A 24785-nucleotide genomic window follows, 5' to 3' on the forward strand; every position below is an offset into this window, starting at 1 on the left:
TGATTTTGTGGTATTTTTATGCAGATAGAGTAATCTGCCCTTTGATCAAGAATAAAATAAATTGAAATGTACAGTTTCTTACTGAATTTGTGATCAAATCAAGCATTCATAACACTTTAATAGACCAAGATGAATAGATAGAACACTTCATTTGCAGGTATTTTTCCCACATAAGTAAACAACAGTGATTTATGTTCTTCAGTACTTCAATGTCTTTGAACATTTTTCCTGGGGGTAAATGCAAGGCACCCTAATATGTTGAAAATGTGATAGATAAGCTCAATACTTACACCTTAATTTACACACTATAATTTTCTCAATGTCCAAAAAATATTTTTCTCTAGTGTATAGAGGGTACTTAATTGCATTTATATGTTGAAGTTTTTTAAGAGAGCTAAAAAGAATTTCTGTTGGTTCATAGTACTCCTGTGCTATCTGTTACCAGGTTCATTAGTTTAAGGTGTCCGTTGATGGAATGTTATTTTATTAATAAACAATGATACCTTTTATTTAATTAATAGATAATTTGATAAGGCCTGAGATATATCTACATTGTAAGTCAATTTCGTGGTTGATTGTGGCACTTTAAAGCTGAACACGATTCGTAAAAGGAATTTGTCCGCCATATTCTTTTATTCAGCCTTTATATTGGAGGTCCCCTATATAAGCCGTTCACTTAAACATTGTTCAGTGTAATCAGTTGTCACCTGTGTAGACGGACGTAGGCTACATAGTACTCAGTAGCGACAAAAATAACTGTACTTCTTCCACGACAGGAGAGAAAGATACCAAAAACTTACAACAGTTGTACAGGTCAGTGCAGTATACAAACATGCAAACACAAATACACATAGCTGCAATAAAATGTAAACAAAGGCAATGTAAGATAACCAGTACAGACACGTGTTGCATTCCACACCAATACCCGTGACAATAAAGCAGTCAGGTGTAACGAATGCGAAGGGTATACCCAGTGCTGATATAATAGACATGATAGATCATAGTAAAATCTAATATGGCATATGGCTATTTATGAGTCTTGTTCACCTTTAAGTATAGCTTCATTGTTTCTGCATGCATGCACACATCAGGTCTAGTCCAAAGACTATTTCTACCTACGTAGCTATTAATAGCTACGTAGGTATTTAAACCTACCCAAAGTAGCTATTTTTACGTACTTTTTGCATTACTTGCATTTTGTGGCCAAACGGCGCAACATGGTGAGTACCAAATTTCTTGCTACAGTCACACTGATAATGAATACAACAAAATTTTGACCAAAAAATGATTACTTCATAAATTAACAATTTTGCATGGTAATTAATGCAAAATTAATAATTTACAATGTTATCATTTTTTGGCCAAAATTTTGTTGTATTCATCATCAGTGTGACTGTATTAAGAAATTTGGTACTCACCATGTTGCGCCGTTCAGCCGTTTGGCCACAAAATGCAAGTAATGCAAAAAGTAGGTAAAAATACTACTTTGGGTAGGTTTAAATACCTACGCAGCTATTAAGAGCCAGTCTGCGAGAAAACCATGCAAAATTCAAAAAATCGTCCAAATGGAAGGTTGCAACATAGGATTTTTTAGTGGCTTAAAATTTTCTACATAAAGTAGAAGTCAAAATATCTACAAAAAAATTGTCAAACCTCGCATCTATTTTTAGTAACAGCTCATTTGCATATTTATCGAAAATCACACTAAATTATATGGAAAAACCATACAAACTGATTAATTCAAAAGGTGACCTTCTGCCATCAGTTTATTTTCAAATTTTGTTTTGTTTTCAAAATCATGGTCTTATTTATACAATTAATGTATAAAAAAGTAATTCAAATGAATGTTTAAGTTTTTAAAGGTCTATTTATAGATCCTAAATCAATGAGTATGATTTTTTAGCCATTTTTAGATGCAATTTTCTCTCAAGACCAAGTAAAACATTAAATTAAATTAAGTGTTATCTTTAGAATGGTCTAAGGTCTACTACGTATTAAAATATTGAGCTTGGGAAATAATATCTACATGTTGAAAATTAACTTTGAAATACCATACTTCGCTACAATTTCACATATTTTAAATAACAGTCTATCATCATATTTATAGACTATTTCTTAAATATCTAAATGAAAAAAAGAAGATTCTAAATGTAGTATATTTTTTAAGATATGAATAACTGATTTAGATACTTCATATAAATTTTTATTGCTTATTTTAGCCCCCTGCAAACAATTTCCTGGAGTTAAATTGTTATCTCCCCTTGTTGGAACTCTTTAGTATTATTGGGTAAAAATGACAGGTATATCAACAGGGAATAAAGAAGGTCATGTATGATCATTTTATATGAACTTAGGGAGTTGTTGTGGAGCATCATTGCACTATGAATGGAAAAACACATTTTTAAGATCAACAACAATCCAGCTTGAACAAGCAAATAGTGTGTAGAAATGGAAATTGTGATAAACTCTACTTGCTAAAACCAATATATGCTTTAAAACATTCATGATTACGTTTTGTTTACTGGAGAGACAGCTAAGATTGTGCATGTATGGGGATAGAAGGATCATCCTAAAACAAGCACGGACAAAGCAAGTATCGTGATATATGTCTACAATATTCCAGGTACTCACATAGGATCATTAACATAGTTTTGGTAAAACTTTTCATTTCTTATAAAATATACACATTTTGTATGCCAATTACCAGTTACAACGTAGCGCAGCATGTGTATATGCAGTACAGATATAGTGATACCCATATCAGAAGGATGAGTCCTGAAGAAAATTATCTAAGCAGGCCCTTTGGAAGTAAATTCAGTTTGGGGGGGGGGGGGGGCACAGCCATACATTTTGAGTTGTGGGGGGGGGGGGGGGGGGACTATCAACTGCCCGAAATTCCTTGACGAGCAAAAAAAAAAAGGTCATCAGACGTTTTTATTGAGGGGGCACAAGCATATATATAGTAGCTATGTTTTCTATAGGAATCTGTATATCGGAAAAATTATTTAAGGGGGGGGGGGGGCAGCCCCCCTGTTCCTACGGCCGTGTTCCTATGGCCATGTTGTTCAAAGCGCAAACTTAGTGAAATATTATTTCTAGTACTTGCACTATTATTCAAATGAAAACCTTTGTGAAATTGGACTATATATGTAGAATTTTGTTAAAAAAATATTTACACAAATACAATTTTTAAGTGAATGTTGAAAATATTGGTATGTTGAAATTACTGGCTAACTCGTTTAATAACATAGTTAAAGATTTGGAGTCTAAAACTGAAAAGGGGGGGGGGTCATTGTTGTCATGGTATGAAGAGTGTAAAATGTAAATTTTGGAATATGCAACAACTAAACACCTCAGAGCCATTAAATTGAATCCCCAGAACCAATTCTTCCCCTCAAACTACAAAATATGATTTAACAGTATATATCATTTTACAAAATCCATTTTAGTAAGATTATAAGAAAAAAAACCCAGATTTTAATAAAAACAATTCTTTGATTTTTACTTATGTTCCTCATATCTCAGAATTATACCATAATGAATCTACATGGATGTATGAAAATTAAGTTCTATGATTTGAAAAAAAAAAAAAAAAAAAAGAAGCTAAATTCCCTTATGGAGTATTTTGCATAGCACTTCATCATTTTCATGTCAGTATTTTGATAATTCAGAATTGTTATTTTGACAAGAGTGGGCCAATTTAAAATTGACAGAATGCAAACAACTTATCGGAAGCTCAAATGTGTTCAAGTCTCATAATTTATATGTATTGTGAACCGTGATGTAATAGAGTCCTCCTGAATTTAAAGACATATAAATTCCAATTTTTTAATTATAGAGAAACTATCTTACAAAAATGAAAGAAACATGAATATTCAATATGATCGTTGAAAATTTAAAAGTAAACCAAAACAATTTATCATGAATTCATACCATTTCTAAACAATTGGCAAAATGCCAATCCTCAAATTGGGGGTAATTTTTGAATTTTTTTAATTATTTTCATATCTTTTTTTTCAATATTATGGTTACAAAGAAAATGGTAACATTTTTTCTTATCTATTATTATACTTTCATGTTAAATACTAAAATCTGATTGGTTTAGACACATTTAACAATTAAGAAATAAGGTATCATTTTAAAAGTTTTATTGGGATGTAAATACGGGTTGGTCATGTGATCAAATCCCATAAAGCCCGAAGGGCTTTATGGTAGATTTGATCACATGCCAACCCGTATTTACATCCCGATAAAACTTTTAAAATGATACCTTATTACTTATATTTACATTTGTGACTGATTTATAACAGATAGTAAGGTACTAAAGTTTTAAACCCATAAATGATTTATTTTTTTCAAAACTCAACGGTATAACTTGAATGTGTTGAACACGTCGATCACTTATGACGTCACTATGAAATTACGTAGATCGTTTATGACTAAACAATCAATTTATGGTCACATGACGAACGTGTTTTACACAGGTGTAAAAACGCCTTGTTCAAATAGTGTTATATAAGGGAAAACATTTGCAAATGTAAATATTCTGTAATATTACCCTCAGCGTTAGCAACACACTTGACAACGGGTAACATTACGAAAATATCACATGCGTTCAAATCATGCGCGTACGGTTCACCGTAGAATTCTCAAAACGTCGGTTGTGCGTTTGAAAGAAGCCGAATAAACGACGTCAATAAAAGCTTGCGTCCGATGTGGCTTACTTGAAAAAGACAAACGACAGACGAAACATCCTTGCGAGTGCAAACTTTAGGTGATAAAGGACTTTTTGAGTAGCGAACAAATAATAAAGAGGTTGGTAAATCTTTTACGAAGCTTTCCTATTGAGAAAAATAGAAGTGGGGAGTTTGAAAGCTTTCTAAGCGTGAAGTTAACGTCGATCTCCGAATTTTTTAATGACATCCGAAATCAATAAGACATTCAGTATAATAAAATAAATAGTGCACGTTTTTGAGGGTAACAGTTGAAATTGACACCCCTCGGAAAACCATTGTCAACCTCCGCTGACGCGTCGGTTGACAATGGTTTTCCTTGGGGTGTCAATTTCAACTGTTACCCTCAAAAACGTGCACTATTTATATAATAACAAGTATTCATAATTTAAAGTTCTATATTTGATTTTGTAACCCATTGGAATTTGAATATTTTTTTGAAAATTGACAATTTGTAAATCTCTATATCTCAATAAATTATGAAATCCCAAGCTTAATATTTTGCAAAGATAATATTTAGAGTTATATTTTGACAATAAGCTCAAAAATTATAATTTTGTAGCTTGGTCTTGGAAGATTTTGGCCATTCAATGTGTAATAATTTTGTCAATTCTTCAAACTTGGCATTGTGCCAATTTTTAAGAGTTGTCTACCCTTTGATATGTTGCGTATTTGATTATGATAAATGTCAGTTTTAAAAGAACATAGTCATATGTTACTTTAAAATACCTGAAAGGAAATAAAAATTTAATTTTGAGTAAAATAAATCAAATGTAATTTTTACCATTTTGCTTGAATTATTTAAGTGCATTTGCACTTAAATGTGCAAAAAGAAGGTGGCGCTTCCTATGGCTGCCATGTTGGATGATGGAGAAAATTTTGACTTTTTTGAATTACATGTTATGAAGTCTAACTACCCACCAAATTTCATCAAGATATGACAACCTTCGATTTGGACGGTTTTGCATGGTTTTCTCGCGGACTGGCTCTTAATAGCTTCATAGGTAGAAATAGTCTTTGTACTGGACCTGTACATGTAGGTTTGTACTGTACATACATGTATCATAAACCCAAATGAATTGGTGCAACACTTTTTAATCATGAGCCTATTATTATTAAAACTATCAGTATCAATGAAAGATTATAATCATGCATGGACATAGTGTCAAGGTCGATAAACAATGACTGTTCATCCTGAGATGCTAAGAAGCCAATAAAATGTAAAAATTTAATAATAATAATTTTGCAAATATATAGATTACTATAGAAAACATAGCTACTATATGCTTGCACCCCCTCAATTAAAATGTTTGTCAAGAAATTTTTGGTAGTTGATAGTGCCCCCCCCCCAACTGAAAATGTATGGCTGTGCCCCCCCCCCCCCCCCCCCCCCCCCCAAACTGAAATTGCTTTGCTTCCTACAGGCCTGATATTGCTCAAGGAGTCCGTACAATTTTATGTTACTTACAGTCTCTTCAGAACTCATTGTTATACTCGGTGTACAAAATTCCAACTTTATAAATAAAATTTACTTACTTGTTATAAAACATAAAGGCTGACACAAGTTGAACTTCTACAGTTTTTTGTTGTTGCACTTTCTGTTGAATTCTTTGTGTTTCTGAAGTAATTTGACCATTTTTCAAATCTTTAGATCTATACATCCAAAAACAAATTTTCACTAATGTCCAAAAGATCCTTAGCTCCTAGCTGGCTTAATTCCATTAGAAAAGACATAACTAGCTACATACAGAGATTTTGTCAATTACCTATTTATTTGAAATGTACTTACTGTGGACTCACCTGACCTGTTGCAGAGAGGTAGATATACCCCTGAGGGTATAATTGTCACATCTGAGCCTGCATGTACATAATAGCACCAGTTAGGATTAAATCATCATTATCTTGATTAAGAAAGAAAAGATATCAGAAGAGTTAAAATGAAATAGATAAAGACACAAAGGATTTAATTTCTCATGTGAAACATGTACTAAATATGTTGTAAACTTTTCCCAGGTACCATTTGATTTGCTTTGCTGGCACCAAATCTCATGGTATCTGGGTAAAGTTCACCAACATATACTTACAACCCTACATACTATGTTGTTAAAACTTCTGCAAAAGTTTTGATGGAAATACATTGTACATCTAACACTATCCAATCACAATGAGAACAATTTTCAATGTAGCCCTTTGTCCTGTTGGTTTATGTTAGTTAGACCACAGCTAGATAGATCTATATTGCTATCTGCATGCTATAAAAACTATAAATTCAAGGACCAACCTAAGGGGTGACTGAGGCGAAATAGTTGCTTTTGAGCTCAAAACTTCACCGTAATTTATCACGAAAGAGAAGTTTAAGTCGCCTTAACATTTGCAACCCTTGTATTGAAAATCATAAAAAATCTATTAAGAAACGTAGTAGTATCATCACTATTTTATAAATCTGGTTTTATTACTGCTGAAATAAGTGAAACAGCAGGGCACTTGCACCTGTTTTGCTACTAATGACCAATGCATCGAATACTCTGTCGTAATTCCTCTAGATTTTACGCTTCTGTGTATGAAAAAGTCCATTCTTACAATAACAAATTTATGACTATGCCAAGAGCCTGAAACTCTTACCCTGAGAGGAGAGAAAAACGTGTGAATCATTTAAAAGTTAATTGTGCATATTATGCAAGAAATGAAAGAAAAAGTGTGATAAACAAGTTATTAGAAACTCTTACATTGTCATTTTATATATTTTGGTAGATATTTATATACCTTGTAATTGGAAAAATATAAAGTTTTTTTTTCTCTCTTTTTTTTTTTTTTTTTTTAAATTATTTTTACTAGGATGTTTAAATAATACGGAAAGAATTATTGAAATGTATTTAAGTAATAAACAATGAAATGTTTTTATTTTTAAAAAGTTTCATAATGATCAATGTGCGCCACACGCACCAAGAAGTCTCCCTAGAATTCAAAACTTCTCCCTACATTTCTTTGAGAGAGAAGTGAAGTCTCCCTAAATTTTGGGTCTAGGTTGGTCCCTGTATATATATTTCAAAATTATTCAGACATATACAATGTAGCATATATTAACCTTTTTTTGACAGCTCTTGTTGGCCTGTGTCTGGTGTTTGTTGCTGTGGGATGGAGGGGCGTGGAGGGGTTTACTCAGGTTTTTACCACACCACCTAATTTCATTACATCTATACCAAGTTTGCTGTCCACAACCGGAATCTGTCCCCCAGGAACAGTAAGTACATATACAATAATAGAGTTACATTGGGACCACAAGATGGGGTGCTGCATAACATATGTTTTGGACATATTGGATTAGAATGCTTTTCAAAGAATTGGCTTAATTATCAAATAAGCTGAGTGACTAAGTAGCATGTTGCATAAGGAGACATACCATATAAGCGGAAATTTAGCCATTAAGATTTAATTTTGGTAAATTATTAGCGAGGGTTTTGATATCTCTAATATTGAAAATCACTAAAAATACAATTAATTTATTCATTCTGTATTGATGGTTATAGCTATTTTCCTGGGCATTATTATAAAATCGCTATAATTACCTCTTGCTAAAAATATACACCAATTTTGTGGGATAAATCGCTAAACTTGCGTCTCACTATAAATTCCACTTCTATGGTATTACATGTACATGTTAATTTATTTGAATCTAGCTCTCACTGGTCATATAAATTTTCTTAAGTCGTAGCCTTTAACAAAGCTCAAAGATCTCAGAAATTTTATTCCATTTATGACAGAGAGTCTGAAAGTCATGTATGGTCATCAAGTCAGAATTTGAACATAAACCTCCATAGGCATCACTGCTTTCCTCAGTGAACTGAAGTAAAACAAATACCATCTTAGATTTGTGATGTAGTCAGTACATTTAGTATGTTATCGTGCATAATAGCATTTCTTTTAATTTCATTTCTTTCAGTAAAACTTAGCAAATACTGCACTTTGGTGCATTTTGGCGCAGATAACTTAAATCATAAACGATTACAATACATGGCATGCACATCTGTAGTGCTGATTCATGATTACTCCAATCACTTCATAACAAATCATTGTGCTGCATGAATTTTGAATGTGTTTATGTACACCTACTGTAATTAAGTAGGGGATATTTTGTGTATACTAGAACTTTAACTAGAAAATGTCTGTATATAACAATATCAAGTGATTCTTTAAATAATTGCTACCAGGATAATGCAAAATATATATGTCTTAGATTCCAAAGACAAACGTAACTATGATTATGTGAATCATTTGGAGTAAAATATAAGCTTTTTATTTTGATTAAAGAGGTATTGTGTTGATGGAGAATGCAGAGATCAGTGTGCAGAATCATCCAGGCTACACACAAAGTGTTCTGAAGGGGAGGTAATTCTAAAATGTACCTTTAAATTAACAACTTTTTTTCTTCAGTGTTACATGTATTTATTATCTGTCACAATATATAAATATAAAGGCTTTAACTCCTAAGAATAGATTTAAACATGGAAGACATGTGTCGAGTGTTAGAAAAATAATCTCATTTTGTATTGAAAATAAAATTTGTGGTTTGTTTTCAGGTATTCTGTTTGGCCTCAGGAAGATGTATTCCAAAGAATAGTGGCTGCTCTTTCCCAGGACCAACTGTACAACCCACAACCTCACGATGTAGTGAAGATCAAGTGTTCTGTCTGCAAAGGGGAGCATGTGTCCCTCGCCAAACCAATTGTAATGAGGGAGAGGGTGAAAGCAGAGCAACAGTGCAGGGAAAATGTCAAGAAAATGAGGTTTTCTGTCTTGCCTCTGGCAAATGCCAGCCGAAAGAAGGGTGTGGAAAAGAAAAAGAAAAATTGGTGGAATCTGTCCAGACAAAATGTAGCAGTGATGAGTACTTCTGTTTGCAGAGAGGAAGATGTGTCAAAGTTTCAGAAGGATGTGAGGGTGAACGGACAGCACCAACTCCAACATCAGAAACTCACAGTAAATGTGGAGAGGAGGAATATTTCTGCCTGCAGAGGAACAGATGTGTACCCAGAGTAAGGGACTGTGGTGGCACCGGGGAAGATGGCGATGACAATAAGTGTGGCACTGGGGAGATGTACTGTATGACCACGGATAAGTGTATACCCTGGGAGGAGAGTTGTGAGGGGGAGAGTGGGGGAGGGACTACAAGTCATAAATGTGGAGACAATGAATATTTTTGTCTCCAGAAGGGCAGGTGCTTACCAAAGCAGGGAGGCTGTGATTCAAGGGGACCACAGACAACTACAGTCCCACCCTCAGTGACAAGCTCGTGTACAGAGGGACAGGTAGGTTGCTGATTGGATGATTAGTTCCAGGTAGCTTTATGAATTGGTTAACTCTTTTCATTCAAGAGTACAGTACACTGTGTTTGTGAAATTTGGAAATAAACTTTAGAAAGAAAACATGCACACTCTTTGAATAATATAATGTTAATTTATACACAGGTTCTATATACATGTACACGTAATGTTTAAATGATGGATTTATTCCTTTTGTGATTATACATGAATACATATATATTATGATATAAAATTTATATTAAATATTAAACAAAATTTTAATAAAGAACTTTCATACTTTTAAAGATATTCTGCCTAAAGTCAGGAAGGTGTGTAGAGATGGATACAAACTGTGCCATGCCCTCCCCCTACCTGTGTGACCCGAAGCAGGTAAATGTTACACTGTGTAAGAGATATACATGTATTGCCTTCCTGGTTTTAGTTTTGACATAGTGTTGTTGATATTTATATGTAAATTAAACAGTAACTATGGGTATATATACTAACAAGAAGGCAAATATTCAACCAATTTATTATGTAACTATGACAATAATTTAATTTTTTTTTCCCATGGATTTCAAGTCCAACATTACTTGTTAGTGGCAATGCAATTAAAAAAGGAAAGTGTTCAGTAAATGCATTTAAACATAAATACAAAGGAATAATATTGAAGGGATTTATCTTAAGGAATACTACTGCCCTGCCAGAGGAAGTTGTGTGAAGAATTCTGAGCCCTGTCAGGGACCCGGGACCACCATGTCCCCTTCCCCAGTCTCTAAATGTCCCCCCAACCAGGTACGTTTAAACGGATCCAGCATACCATAATTCAAAATGCATGTACATATGGTAGTTGTACTTAGTTTTATTTTTAATTAATGCTATATATGCTATATATTTTTAGACTGGGTCACGTGACCCCCTTTATTAGTTTACTGTCAGTTGAAGCCTCAAAACGGAAGCTGTGCGGAGAGAACACGAATTAAATCTACGCTTCATGAAAGAGTGCAGAAATTGTTTTGATTAAGATGCAAACACGCTGGATCAAACTAATGAGAGTCATATGAAGTTTTTCTTACTCAAAGAAGCGTGTTTGGAAAATTTTAAACCTGAAAAACATAATACTGAACCACTCTAGTATACAAACTACTCGGCTACATAATACAAGACTGCGTACGCATCATCGATTGTTTACCTCCAGAAAAGTCGTATTAATTTGGACCCAGTGAAATTCGGACAATTCAAAAATGTTTCTTGACTAGTGCGCAGATATATTATTTTTCACAGTTCTATTTTAAAATGTTAATATTAAATTAATATAAAAAATTTTTAGTTGGTATCAAAGCCCTGAAAAAAATTTCCAACACGCAGTAATGAAATTTGTAAAATAATGAAGTTTATTTTTTGACCCCGTCTTTCAGTACTGTATCAGTACTTTGATTATTTCATTCATTCATACATTTACTCGAAGCACTGCATGTACATTTCTAATATATTGTTATTTATTTATGAATTAAAAATCCTAAACATCCCTATTTAATTAATGGTTTAACCCAAAGACTATAGGTTTAGGTAGTTTTAAGGATCAGTCTATTTATGAATAAGGGTACTGTCCATGTCCATAAATTCTATTGGTCAGTTGTTATTGCTTATAGCAGTGATGTCCATTCAGGCGGGAAACCTTTGTTTTTGGATTCCCTTCAGAGCTGATTTTGTCTGAGAAGGTTGTATAGATCTGTGTGTCTGAGTATGTTATAATTAGATATATTTTGGAGAATTAAACACCTATTACCTGTAAGTAAATTAACCCTTCATTAAACTCAAATAATAATCATAAACTTAAAGATATAAATGATCGAATGAAATAAAAGTATTTTGATTTAAATTTGTTAAAAATGAGTATGAGTGTACTAGGGTGAAAGTTCTAAAATTATAAAGTTGAGATTGGTATTGTAAAGTAGTAGCCATTAAGTTATGTTTTAATCAGTTCATGTAGATCTTCTGAAATTAATTAAGATCTGGCTCTGAATAATAATGATTCGATAACTTAATATTAATCAACTAGGTCATCATGTAAATACATGTAGCTCTAAAAGTCATCCTGTGAGATAAATCACTTGGTTCCATAAGCTGGTATGTTTAACATTATATTTAAAGTATTGTAAACATTTCAATCTGCAGAAATGTATTCGTCAATCATGCAGAGTTGTAAGGAGTTACTGCCCTTTGAATGTGTTCGCATAAATTGTTATGTAATGGCCTAAATGAATGTTTTATGTGTTTAAATTGTGGTCATTTTGTGTTGAAAAGTGAATGTGCTTGCATGTGAAATGTTGTCTATGTTCTTATGTCTTGTTGTTATTTTAAGGTTGAAAAATTATCATCTAAAATATGTATGATTTTTAAAATTCCTACCTAATATCTCCATGGAATAAAAACAGAATCCAACCCCATAACATCTTGCAGTTTTAATTTCTACAAGAACCGGTTACACGTATGAATATGATTGTCAGTTATTCTGAATTTAAAATGCAAGCAGTTTATCACTTATGAAATTGCTTTGTAGTCTTGTGAATATTGTTGATATTGTCAAATGGATACAGAATTAGGATTTATGTTACTAGGGCCTCACTCTGCGGGTGCTCTATGGTGATCAGTCTGTTTGCCTGTCCATCCAACTGTTGCTTCATTTTCATTTGTCCCTATCTGGCTCAAACTTCACCCGTAGGGGCCCGGGGGTAGAGGTGTGCAGTTTCTAGGCTAGTGATCAAGGTTACAGCAAATCTCAGTAAAACTCTTTTCTTGATATTTTTTCTGCCATTTTCCCCATCTGGCTTCATCTGGGCCGTTGGATAAAGGATCTCTTACCCTTATGTCCTTTATTGCTAAAAGCAGGGCACTTTGAGATGGTCATATCTAGTTTGAGACTATAAAGAATATTCTTTGATCATTCTAAAAGTTATTAACTAAAAGTCTTAAGTTACAAGTATTTTTTATTTTGTATTGATTATTGTAAATTGACATAATTTGCTTTACCCCAGGTTTTCTGCCTAGCATCTGCTCGCTGTGTTGAGAGAACGTGTACAGAAAATGAAGGTATTTTTTTCAACCTCACTATACTGAAAAAACAACTCAAAAATCCCTTTATCCAGCAAAAATTTTTAAAAAGATTTAAAAATGCAATCAGAAATTAAATGTAGATGTAGTTTATTTTACAAAAAATTTAAACCTTTGATTACAGACAGACTTCTCCCAACTTCAACTAGTTCTCCAACCTCAGCTGGTGACCGCCTCCTTCTGGTGGACAAAGCAGTCACAGTTTATGATGCTGTACAGTTCAGACTGTCAGAGTACATTGCACAAAGGAGAAGTCTCAAGCTGCCACAGCAGTTGACTGTTAGACTCAGCTGTGACCAGAATTCAGGAGTGCGCTTTTATGCAGGTTTGATGCACGGGCATTTATTAATGCTTGCCTTCAGAAAATTTGCTTATATTTCAAACAGAAAAGGGAGAAATGTCAGGATTCTTTTAAAAATAAAAGATAGAGATATAGAGATGCTAATTAGTTTATTGTCAAATCTCTGGCAATGGTAAAAGTAAACCTTACATTTGTACCTTGCTTTTTTACATCTTAAATAACATAATTCCTGTTGCTGGCAGTTCTTTTACATGACTAGCCCTGCATTGTTGTCACTGTAGGGAGAACAGCCCTGGGTGAGATGGATGTGGACCTGACCCAACTGATCACAGTAACTACTGATGGGGAGGAGGCGGGTGTGGTCACCTGCAGAATTCTCTCCCTCCCACCTGACAGTAAATATATCACTGCTGATTATCTTAATTTAAGGTGTCAACTGGTTAATCCAAATGAATGTTACCATTCTGTGTATTGATATTTTGGTCCTTGTTTTTTGAGAAAAGAGCTAGATAAACACCAAAGTAAATGAAGTTGTAAGATTAATCATGGAGAGGTTGAATCAATGAAAATTATCCCTCTTAATTGTTTTATAGTAATTACCATGGGTTTCCAGTATCACATAGGAATTGTTGCTATTCCCAAAACTGTTACTCCTACAGTTTCCATGGTGATGACTTCCATAAATGTCACAGAGGGTGTGACCCACTGGATATTTGATGAATGGGACAAGGTGTTTCATGTCAATATATCAGGTATAATGATTTGAAGAAAATATACTGATTTTGTACTTTCAACATAAAGGTTGATGAAATATTATTATAGATGCATCTTATACGAATTTTGAGATTTTGTGCAAGTTGGACGTAATAATCTTTGAAGTTACATTTGACAAATGAGGAATATTTAATGAAAAAGTAAGAGCATTTCAAAGCAATGCAACTTACATGTAATGTGTCTGAACAATATTAAGTCATATACATAATATACATGTACATGTATGTTTTGAGAAAGCATTTTACAGGTTCATGAAATTAAACTTTTATTTAGCTCTCATTTCTAGAGGATTTCTTTCTGTTCTGTATTTTAAGTGAATGATGACTTTTGAATTTCTGAGAGACATATTTGACACGAGATTGTTCTATTGGGAAATGTGTAATCTTTGCCTAGCTCTTAATAACTTAGATTGCATTACAGTTGTATGGTTTCAAAGTCTGAACATTTTACTGTTATTTACTGCCTGATACATTCTAGCTAACTTCAATTGCAGATGAAGTTCCTAAATTTGTGTATGATAAGGAAATTGTGTCGGTAAAGAACGTGACGGAAATCTACCGAGAAGGCTTGAAATCAATGGCACAAAGAGTTATCTTCCCTTTACGAGTCTCCCTTTATGAGGTTCCTATGGATTCCCGTGGCTTGCCAGTGGCTACCTTAGTTACAAAGACTGAAGTGGGACCTCATTGGAGGAGAGTTTCCTCAAAAGGTGTGGTTTTGGAGGACGAGGGAAGGACTTCCAAATTACTTTATGTCAAAATACATCCAGCTTTCAGTGGAGAAGTTCATTTTCTTCTGACTACAAATTCTGGAGATCAGTTCATGTTCACTTTGATGGTAATTTAAGTTTAATTCAGTTTAAATTTATACTGTAAATGTACTTTTTTTTAGTGTTAATCAAATTTTAGCCCTCTTTGCACTGCTTCTTGGCCACTAATTCAAGCAACACATTAAAACATGATTTAAGGTATTAGAGGTGTAATACGCCATTTCCGGTAAAAATGACGGCATTTACCGAGGTGTCTGACATCGGCAGTTTTCGGAACACTGTACTTCGTAAACAAAAATGGCGTGTCGTCAAGACGGCCTAGGACGCTAACATAAAACATACACCAAAGAAAAGGAATATAACTTAGCGGAGGAGAGAATAAATATGATATTACGTAGAAAACACGTTAATATATTTTATTAATAGAAAATATGCAGTAAAAACGATGATACCATCAAATGCACACTTCATGGGTTTTTCCAACTTCTAAAAATAGCACCATTTTCGAAAGTATACCTTTCTTCAAAACTTTACATTCGCATTGCGATTTCTTGTGATACTCTCAATATCAGCAAACCGTTTGAGGGGTAAAAAAATGTACATAATAGGAAGCATTGCGTGCATTGTAGAATCTGCAATTTATAAGTGACGTTCAATGTCCATACGTAAAATATCTGAGATGTTCAAAATATATCGGTAAAAAATAGAATGTAAATATGTTTACAACATTGAAGAAAAAAAAAATAATATTAGATATGGGAATGAATGATTTATTCTGGGTTGGGTTAGGGTGATTTTTGTTATTTTATTTACATTAATTTATTTATTTTTACATAAGTTCACTGTTTAGAAGGGGGGGGGGTTTGAATATTTTTTATTGATATTTTTTATATACATGTGGGAGCAAATTAGTTTTTTTTTTACCTTTTGATTAGTGTTTCTGTCAGTATATATTTTAGTCTACATTGTATAGTAATGTTTTGATCTGTAAAGAACTTCATGCACAGTGAAGCTTCAAAAATATAGGTCATTTTGCAAATCTTTCTCTGGGTCAAGGTCACTGTGACGAGGTCAATCTTCTGAACAAATGAATCTGACTAAAGTGAAGTGTATTCAATATGACAATAACCTGTTGTTTATATATGCTCATTATTTCATTAAGTATCGCATATCCCGTGACATTAACAAAAAATAATGGCTTAAATTTTTAGGGGTACGTCGCTATGATACAGAATATAGATAAATATTGTGGATGGAATAAATTTTTTTTGTTGTTATATTATCACAAACACACCTTACACAAAATTGATATTGTTCTTTTATTGATCTTTCCTACCATATTTTTCTTTGACAGAATATTACAAACAGTTTTATGAAAAAAATCGCCAAAATTGTCACTCAAAGTAGACAAGTTCTCTCGATTACAAGTATTCATATATCATACCTGATGAATTTGAACTAAAAAGAATTCATATATGCAATCTGTACTGCTTAGTGTTGCAGCTGAATACATGAAACATTCAACTGTTTGCGACTAACTAGAGTAGAGGTAAAAATTACATCTGTACCTTTTGTCTATTAAAGGTGCACCAGTAGTTAGAGGGTACAGGTATGAAAATAAGTATAGAAAAATTATGTTTGGACAGAATTGTACGAAACTTTGGGAAATATTGCCTGAAGTGTTGCCCATTATAACTAAACTGAATTTAGTCATATTCAAGGTCATGACCATTACACCCCTAATACCTTAAATCAATAAATGTTGGTTTTTAAAATCAAGTGCACTAAATTATGATTGCGCTGATCAGATGAAGAGGACAATTATGCTAAATGTTGAGTGTGCTAATTTATGTTCAATTACAGTAATATGTTACCAGACTATAGCCTGTATAGTGTCCGTTCATGTATGGTGCTATATATGCATGACATTACAGTACTGTAACTATTATTAAATTGTAGACTTCACCAAAGATTGTTCAATTTTTATGACTAAACCATGAGAAAATTTTTCTTTCTTTGTTTAGATAATAGCTGTAAACAATGCCCCATATTTGACTTCTCCAGAGAAAACAATGGACACCTTGTCTTCAGTCTTAGTACAGCCGTACTCTGGTGACAGGGAGTTTACAGCGGGGGAGATAAGTGATTTAGTTTATACAGATGAAGATGGGGATGTTTTAGGGTTAGCTCTACTGGGAGCAGTCTCAGATGTACTGGGTAAGACTTCAGGGGGGAATGCAGAAAATTATATTATTTTGAAGTTTGCTCACAGTCTCTGTGATTTAGTTTGTGTTAATATACATGTATCTGTTTTCATCTCGCATTTCCTACCTAATTTTCAGGTACTTGGCATTATGATAATGGTAATGGGTGGAAGGTGGTACCTGTTTTAGGCCGAATGACACCTCATCTGCAGCAAAACGTTAGTGCTGTCCTGCTGTCAAATAAAGACAAACTCAAGTTTGTACCAACTGTGGGGTAAGGTCATATTATTTACTGCTACTCTTCTGTGTAAATGTTTTTGAAAAGAATGACATTATATTAAGAGTTCAGACTTTGTAGGGGGGGGGGGGGGTGTTGGGGAGGGGAAGAAAGTATTTAGAAACTTAAGAAATTGTTCATATGCAATGATAATACATGTATTAATAAGATTTACTACAGTTTCATCTTTTTTTGGTTGAACACCAGTTTTCATTGTTGGTTGAGCCAGACCATGAAAGAATTACAGAGTTTACGAATTAAAGGATAGGACGAAATACCTATCCACAATTTCATATAACAACAGAATTGTATTTTTTGCCAAAACCATGAAATTTGGTTTCCACAGACATTAATGAAACCTCAGAAACTTTTTATAATGAATATATTTATCAATATATATGTATACTTGAACATGTATGTTTGTAGTTTATACAGATATTTATCATCATTATCACCTGATGATGAACCTGTACTGTTTTATACAGTTATCTCTGGTCCACAAGGGAGGCTCTGAAGAAGACCAAGCTGTACACTCTGGCCTGGGATGGCAGTGACCTGACCTCTAGTCAAAAGTCACAGGGTCATGTTCTGATCCAGAGGTGCTCAGCAATGATGAAGGTAAAATTTACAGCCATGTAAAGTGACATGGACCTTTTTGCAACTGTCATTTTAAGGAGTGTATTAAAATCAATGCCACCTCATTAATAATAATGAATAAAAGTTTATGACTGAGTTTCATACATACTTTTCCTTCTTATGCCATATAAAAAAAAATTCCCAGATTCTCATCTAAATCTTTTGAAAAAAGAATGTGGGGGACTGATAACAATAGATCTGGATGTTTGGAATCTAAATATAATAAGTGATTAATTTTTTTTTCTTGAAGGATGGCTAAAAAGTTTGAGCAATAGGTATTGATTGACTGTTGTTTAATCTCCCATTCGTGAATTTTTCACTCATATAGGAGATGTCACCTAATGCCAGTGAAGGGTTTCAAATTTAGACCTATACTCGGCACTCAGGGCCATTGAGCAGTGAGGGTTCTTTATCATGCCAATGCCAACCGTGATACGGAACCTTGGTTTTTAAGGTCTTATCTGAAAGACCTGTGACTCACTTCTAGTGTCGGGCACTTGACTAAGGAACATTACTACCTATATTTACCTCTTAGGTTTGACACTGAGCAGCGAATGAGAATTGAACCTGGGCCTCCCGATCATGAAGCGAGTGCCCTACCACTAGGCTTTTTCGTGACTGGTTTAAACAATAGTTAAATATAGGCACTCTTCATAGAGAATTTTTAAAAAGTACTAATTTGAAATTGTGGGAAACAGCAGGTTATTAATGTTAGAAATTTGATTCAGTAAAATTCATGAATGTATAATTATTTATTCTGCTTATGCATTTTTAGCTTACCTCAACGAAGTTGGGGGAGCTTATGTAATACCCTCGGCGTCCGCGTCCCAGTTTAAAGGTTTTGGAGCAGATTTCTTTTCAAGTATTTTTTCGGTCTATATTAATCAGAGATGCATGGAGGATGTTTGTTGTGTGTTTCATTTTACCAGTCAAGGTTTCAGAGGCTGCAATTTCAGCTGAAGAATGACCAGATTAATATTTTTGGAGAAGGTTAAAGTTCTTGAAGCAGGTTAAAGTTTTTGGAGCAGGTCTCATTTCCAAGTGACTATAAGCCCTATATTGACCAAACTTGCATGGATGATGCATCTAAGGATGCACACTAACAGGCTTGCTTCGGATGCTGTATCTGACCTAAATTTTCCAGATGAGTGACCAGGTTAAAGTAAACTATAAGGGCTATCTGAACCAAATTTGCATGGATGATGCATCGTGGGATGAACACTCTCAAACTGGCTTCAGATGCTGGATATGGCTTACATTTTCTGGATAAGTGACTAGTTTAAAGTTTTTAGGTAAATTCATTCCCAAGTAATTGCAAGCCCTATCAGACCAATATTGCATATTAAGTGTAACATCCAGGGATGCACACTACTATATTATTAGTTTGGGACCTTGCCTTTATACTTAAAGACAACATAATTGTAGAGGTGAGCTCTGTAATCTCTGATTACCTATGTTTATTAATGTTCTGTGTGTCATCAAAGAGATACAGTATTAATTAACTGGTAAAATGTATGTTATATAATATAAAAATACATTGTATCAAGCATAAATGTACATATTTGCAAATGATTTCAAAAAAAGTTTTAGAATATTCAGTTTCTGTATTACTTTGATAATTATTTACTGGTAGATGTGTGATATAAAACATATATACTGGTAGATGTTTGATGTATGACTTGTTATGTACCAGTAGGTATGTGATATGTGACTTATAATATTATGTACTGGTGGATGTGAGATAGGTAACTTATGTACTGGTAGATATGTGATTTTTAACTTTATATATTGTCACAGTACTTTGTGTGATATATGTACTGGTATATGACTTATGATATACTCTTAGATGTGTGGAGAAGGGGGTCACAGTGCCTACTCATTGGAGATCATCCCTCTCTTTATCAACAAGGCAGGCTGTGATGGACAGCCAGGGTCACAGTTAGGGGAGGATCTATGTGGGGTGTGTGGAGGATACGATGATTGTGTGGACTGTAATGGAAATCTCAATGGAGGTATACTTACATGTATTATCAAATTTATAACAGGTGAAAATTTAAGTCTTTAAGTTCAACTTATCCCGAGTACAGAAATTAGTCATTGTCAAGTTACGAGATAGGTACCCAAGGGCTGCCTTATTTGGCTCTGTAAACTTGAAACATTAAATCTACTCAGTTTTTAGCTCACCTAAGCTGAAGGCTCAAGTGAGCTTTTCTGATCAAAATTTGTCCTTTGTCTGTTTTCATCGTTGTCTTCATCGTAAACTTTTTACAATCATCTTCTCCAGAATCACTAGGCCAATTTCAACCAAATTTGGCACAGAGTATCCTTGGGTAGGGATTCAACTTTGTTCAAATGAAGGGCCTCAAACTCTTCCAAGGGGAGATCATTGAGAAATATTAAAAATCGGTGGGGTCATTTAAAAATCTTCTCAAGAACCACTGGGCCAGAAAAGATGAAACTTATATGAAAGCCTCCAGTGACATAGTGTAAATTCAAGTCTCTTCAGATCATGACCCCCGGGGGTAGGGTGGGGCCACTATGAGTAAACAAAGTTTTACATAGGAATACATAAGAAAAATCTTCTCAAGAACAGCAAATCAGTCATATTTATATAGAAGATTTGTAAAATTCAAGAATATTGCATCACAAAGCCGATTATCCAATATTAGGTCCCTTTGAAAAAAAAATTTGATTATTGGTAATGAAGGAATGAAGTCTCTACTTCAGAATAATTTTTGTTATTGGACATGAGCTATAAACTTAGGACATAATTTTATGCTTAAAGTAAACCTAGATCTTAATTTATATAGTTATTTTTACAGTAGATTTGTATTTTCATATCTAAGAGGTACTGACCATGCTGTCATGGGGGAGTATTTTATGCTTACCCAGTAGTTATTCTGAGAACAAAGACTGTGGCTTCCTATGATAAGACAAAGAATTTGTACATATGTAATGGTTATTTTATTGACAGGTGCTGTGATTGATGCCTGTGGGGACTGTACAGAGGGGGACACGGGACTGACCAGGGACCACAGACTGGACTGTAGGGGACAATGTGGTCTTCACTACTACGACAGTACCCTCAGCATGTGTCTACCGTAAGACATCGAGTCAAAATTTCTATTATTTACAATAGATTTTTGTTTATTTTATCAGTCCCTTAATTGTGAGTCCAATGCTTGTTTTCTAGGAATAATGTGGATGTTCAGAAACTGATGACATTGTTTCAGGAATGTGATGGAAGGATAAACAGTGACGCCTACATTAACAAGTTAGTTGTCAACATTCTATGTACACATTTAGGGTAGGAAGATCAAAGATTTGGGTTTCTGATTATCCATTATGGAACTAAAGACAGAATAAAGCCTACAAAATGAAGAGTAGGAGGTTCTGATCAGTAATCCAACCCCCTTCTTGATCTGCATATTGCTTAAATATGTACATGTAAGACTCACTTGACACCTTTGAGAATGCTAATAATTAAGTTCATGGTAGAGAGATCAATAATCTATTTGACGTGTTGTTTTCAGGTGTGGTCATTGTGTTCTAGGCAATACAACACTGGCAGAAAACCATGGGGAGGATCAATGTGGGGTGTGTGATGGAGAGGATGAGTGTGTGGACTGTGCTGGGGTTCCCTATGGGGAGTCAGTGATGGATTTCTGTGATGTCTGTCTGTTGAGGAACAGCTCTGACTATAACAAAGGTGAGCATAATGGTGGTGAAATAAGGCAATCTGAAGGTAACGTAGCTCTCAATGTACTTACTATGATACTTAAGAGGCAGAGATGTAATTTAAAAGCAATATACATCTCTATATCTTGGAGCAATTTTACACATTTTTGTAAGAAAATAGGTATTGAAGACTATAGAGATGAATGCATCTAAAAGAAATTAATAAGAACATTTAAAATATAGCTCCTCTCTTCTCATAAGGTCTGAAGCTTCTCTAGATCTTTAAATGTGACAGGTCGGGGGCTGATTGTTCTGACACTATATGTGTATGTGACAGGTAGGAACTTGTTGTTCCGACACTATATGTATGTAACAGGTAGGGGACTTATTGATCTGACACTTTATGTATGTGACAGGTAGGGGGCTTATTGTTCTGACACTATATGTATGTGACAGGTAGGGGACTTACTGTTCTGACACTATATGTATGTGACAGGTAGAGGACTTATTGTTCTGACACTATATGTATGTAACGGGTAGGGGACTTATTGTTCTGACACTATATGTATGTGACAGGTAGGGGACTTATTGTTCTGACACCATATGTATGTGACAGGTAGGAACTTGTTGTTCTGACACTATATGTATGTGACAGGTAGGTGACGTATTGTTCTGACACTATATGTATGTGACAGGTAGGAACTTATTGTTCTGACACTATATGTATGTAACAGGTAGGGGACTTACTGTTCTGACACTATATGTATGTGACAGGTAGGAACTTATTGTTCTGACACTATATGTATGTGACAGGTAGGGGACTTATTGTTCTGACACAATATGTATGTGACAGGTAGGTGACGTATTGTTCTGACACTATATGTATGTGACAGGTAGGAACTTATTGTTCTGACACTATATGTATGTAACAGGTAGGGGACTTACTGTTCTGACACTATATGTATGTGACAGGTAGGAACTTATTGTTCTGACACTATATGTATGTGACAGGTAGGGGACTTATTGTTCTGACACAATATGTATGTGACAGGTAGGGGACTTACTGTTCTGACACTATATGTATGTGACAGATAGGAACTTGTTGTTCTGACACTATATGTATGTGACAGGTAGGTGACGTATTGTTCTGACACTATATGTATGTGACAGGTAGGGACTTATTGTTCTGACACTTTATGTATGTGACAGGTAGGGGACTTACTGTTCTGACACTATATGTATGTGACAGATAGGAACTTGTTGTTCTGACACTATATGTATGTGACAGGTAGGTGACGTATTGTTCTGACACTATATGTATGTGACAGGTAGGGACTTATTGTTCTGACACTATATGTATGTGACAGGTAGGGGACTTACTGTTCTGACACTGTATTTAAAAGTTTTAAAGATATATATATTTGAAGGAAAACTATTAATGACTAAACACCAAAAAATATCGAAAAATATGTGCTTGCTTGACCTTAGAGACTGAATGATCTAATCAATTCTAAAATTAAGTAGAAATTAATGTCTGTTAGTTTTTACTGAGTGCATTGTCTGTTGTGTTTGTAGAGTGTTATGTGGGATTGGGCCATATCAATCAGACAAGTCTGGGAGCCAGTGGACAGAAGGCCCTGGAGATGACCGCCTACACCATGGCCCAGGAGGAAAAGGAGAATCGGCCATCAGCATTGACCGTACAGGAGTGTGGCTTGTTTAAGAGATCATTCTGGAATTTGGTTGGTTAAAAGAGAGTAAACAAGATGATTAGTGGAAAAAATGCTTTGTGAATTGTAGGATTGTAAAACAAAGATGTTTTATTGAACTTGTAGTTAGAAAAGTGGTGTTATTACCATTGAAAGTGTAATAATTTAAGCAGGAACAGTCTGCAAAAAAATATAAGTATGCCTAACATTGAGTGAAAATAACAATTTCTGAAAGCTCTAGCCAATAAGTTATATACATGTATCTCTTTGCTTGTTTTTGAATTTCTTTGGTACAACTACCACCATAAACATTGGATCAAAAACAATTTAATGTGAACTATCTCATAATACACCCTACAGAAAACCAATTCCATATACCACTCCCTCAAAATGTACTCTACATTACCATACACCACTCCCTCAAAATGTATACATAACTAAGGACTACACCTTATACCACTCCCACAAAATGTGCAGTACATAAAACCTATACCATACACCACTCCCACAAAATGTACACTACATAAGATCTATACCAAACACCACCCGTACAAAATGTGCACTACATAAGATCTATACCATAAACCACTCCCACAAAATATATACTACATAAGATCTATAAATATACCACTCCCAGAAAATGTACTAATCTTTTCACCACAGAAAATCAATACATTACCAGTACAATACCACTCTCACAAAATGTACTCTACATAAGATATGTAACATACCACGCCCACCAATGTACACTTTTTAAGATTAATACCATCTACCACAATTGAATGGTAGTTACTTCATGTTCAGCTTTGCTTTTCAGGATATACCAATGTCGGTATTATCTTATGACAACAATACAGGAGTAATAGTGGCTCTGACTCGTCAGCTGACAGTCTACGACAGTGGTGTTTACATGATAGGATGTCTTACGTATGATGAAGGCATACACACCATAAAAGTGCCACAGACTACTAAGATAGTTGTGTTTGGCCCTGCCAATGTCAGAATGGTTTTCCCTCAACAAATCAAAGTGCAACAGGGTACCAAGGTAAGGTCAGGTCAAAGGAGACAGGTTAAAAGGTCAAAATACAGTTATATGTAGATGAAGGAAAGCAGTTCAAATAAATAGATGTTTAAGATGTTTAACTTAGTCATATGGATGACCTATTGCAATTGTTTTTTGCCCTCAATAAGTAAATCATAGTGCTTAGTAGGGTCATTCTAATGATGTGATATGAACACTTACGGTAAGATGCTGATATTGGACAGTTTTAATTTGAATAACAATACTGA

At 34.3% G+C, this 24785-nt stretch overlaps 1 protein-coding gene across 1 annotated transcript in view; it reads left to right on the top strand.

The window, feature by feature from the left end:
- The window catches only part of LOC133178485 (uncharacterized), a 61727-nt gene that overhangs the window by 15500 nt on the left and 21442 nt on the right, over positions 1–24785 (top strand). Inside the window, exons 2-20 of the mRNA XM_061313179.1 lie at positions 7832–7974; positions 9042–9119; positions 9311–10039; positions 10340–10423; positions 10721–10828; positions 13072–13126; positions 13272–13472; positions 13730–13843; positions 14042–14200; positions 14716–15059; positions 17016–17208; positions 17334–17469; positions 17958–18090; positions 19955–20120; positions 21083–21209; positions 21302–21382; positions 21642–21817; positions 23362–23528; positions 24313–24540. Of these exons, the coding sequence (XP_061169163.1) occupies positions 7832–7974; positions 9042–9119; positions 9311–10039; positions 10340–10423; positions 10721–10828; positions 13072–13126; positions 13272–13472; positions 13730–13843; positions 14042–14200; positions 14716–15059; positions 17016–17208; positions 17334–17469; positions 17958–18090; positions 19955–20120; positions 21083–21209; positions 21302–21382; positions 21642–21817; positions 23362–23528; positions 24313–24540 (3422 nt within the window). The remainder of the gene's footprint in view (positions 1–7831; positions 7975–9041; positions 9120–9310; positions 10040–10339; positions 10424–10720; positions 10829–13071; positions 13127–13271; positions 13473–13729; positions 13844–14041; positions 14201–14715; positions 15060–17015; positions 17209–17333; positions 17470–17957; positions 18091–19954; positions 20121–21082; positions 21210–21301; positions 21383–21641; positions 21818–23361; positions 23529–24312; positions 24541–24785) is intronic.

The sequence above is a fragment of the Saccostrea echinata genome, unplaced genomic scaffold (genome assembly GCF_033153115.1).
Source record: "Saccostrea echinata isolate AGI-Se365-2 ecotype Australia unplaced genomic scaffold, CSIRO_AGI_Sech_v1 ptg000003l, whole genome shotgun sequence".
Taxonomy (NCBI): domain Eukaryota; kingdom Metazoa; phylum Mollusca; class Bivalvia; order Ostreida; family Ostreidae; genus Saccostrea; species Saccostrea echinata.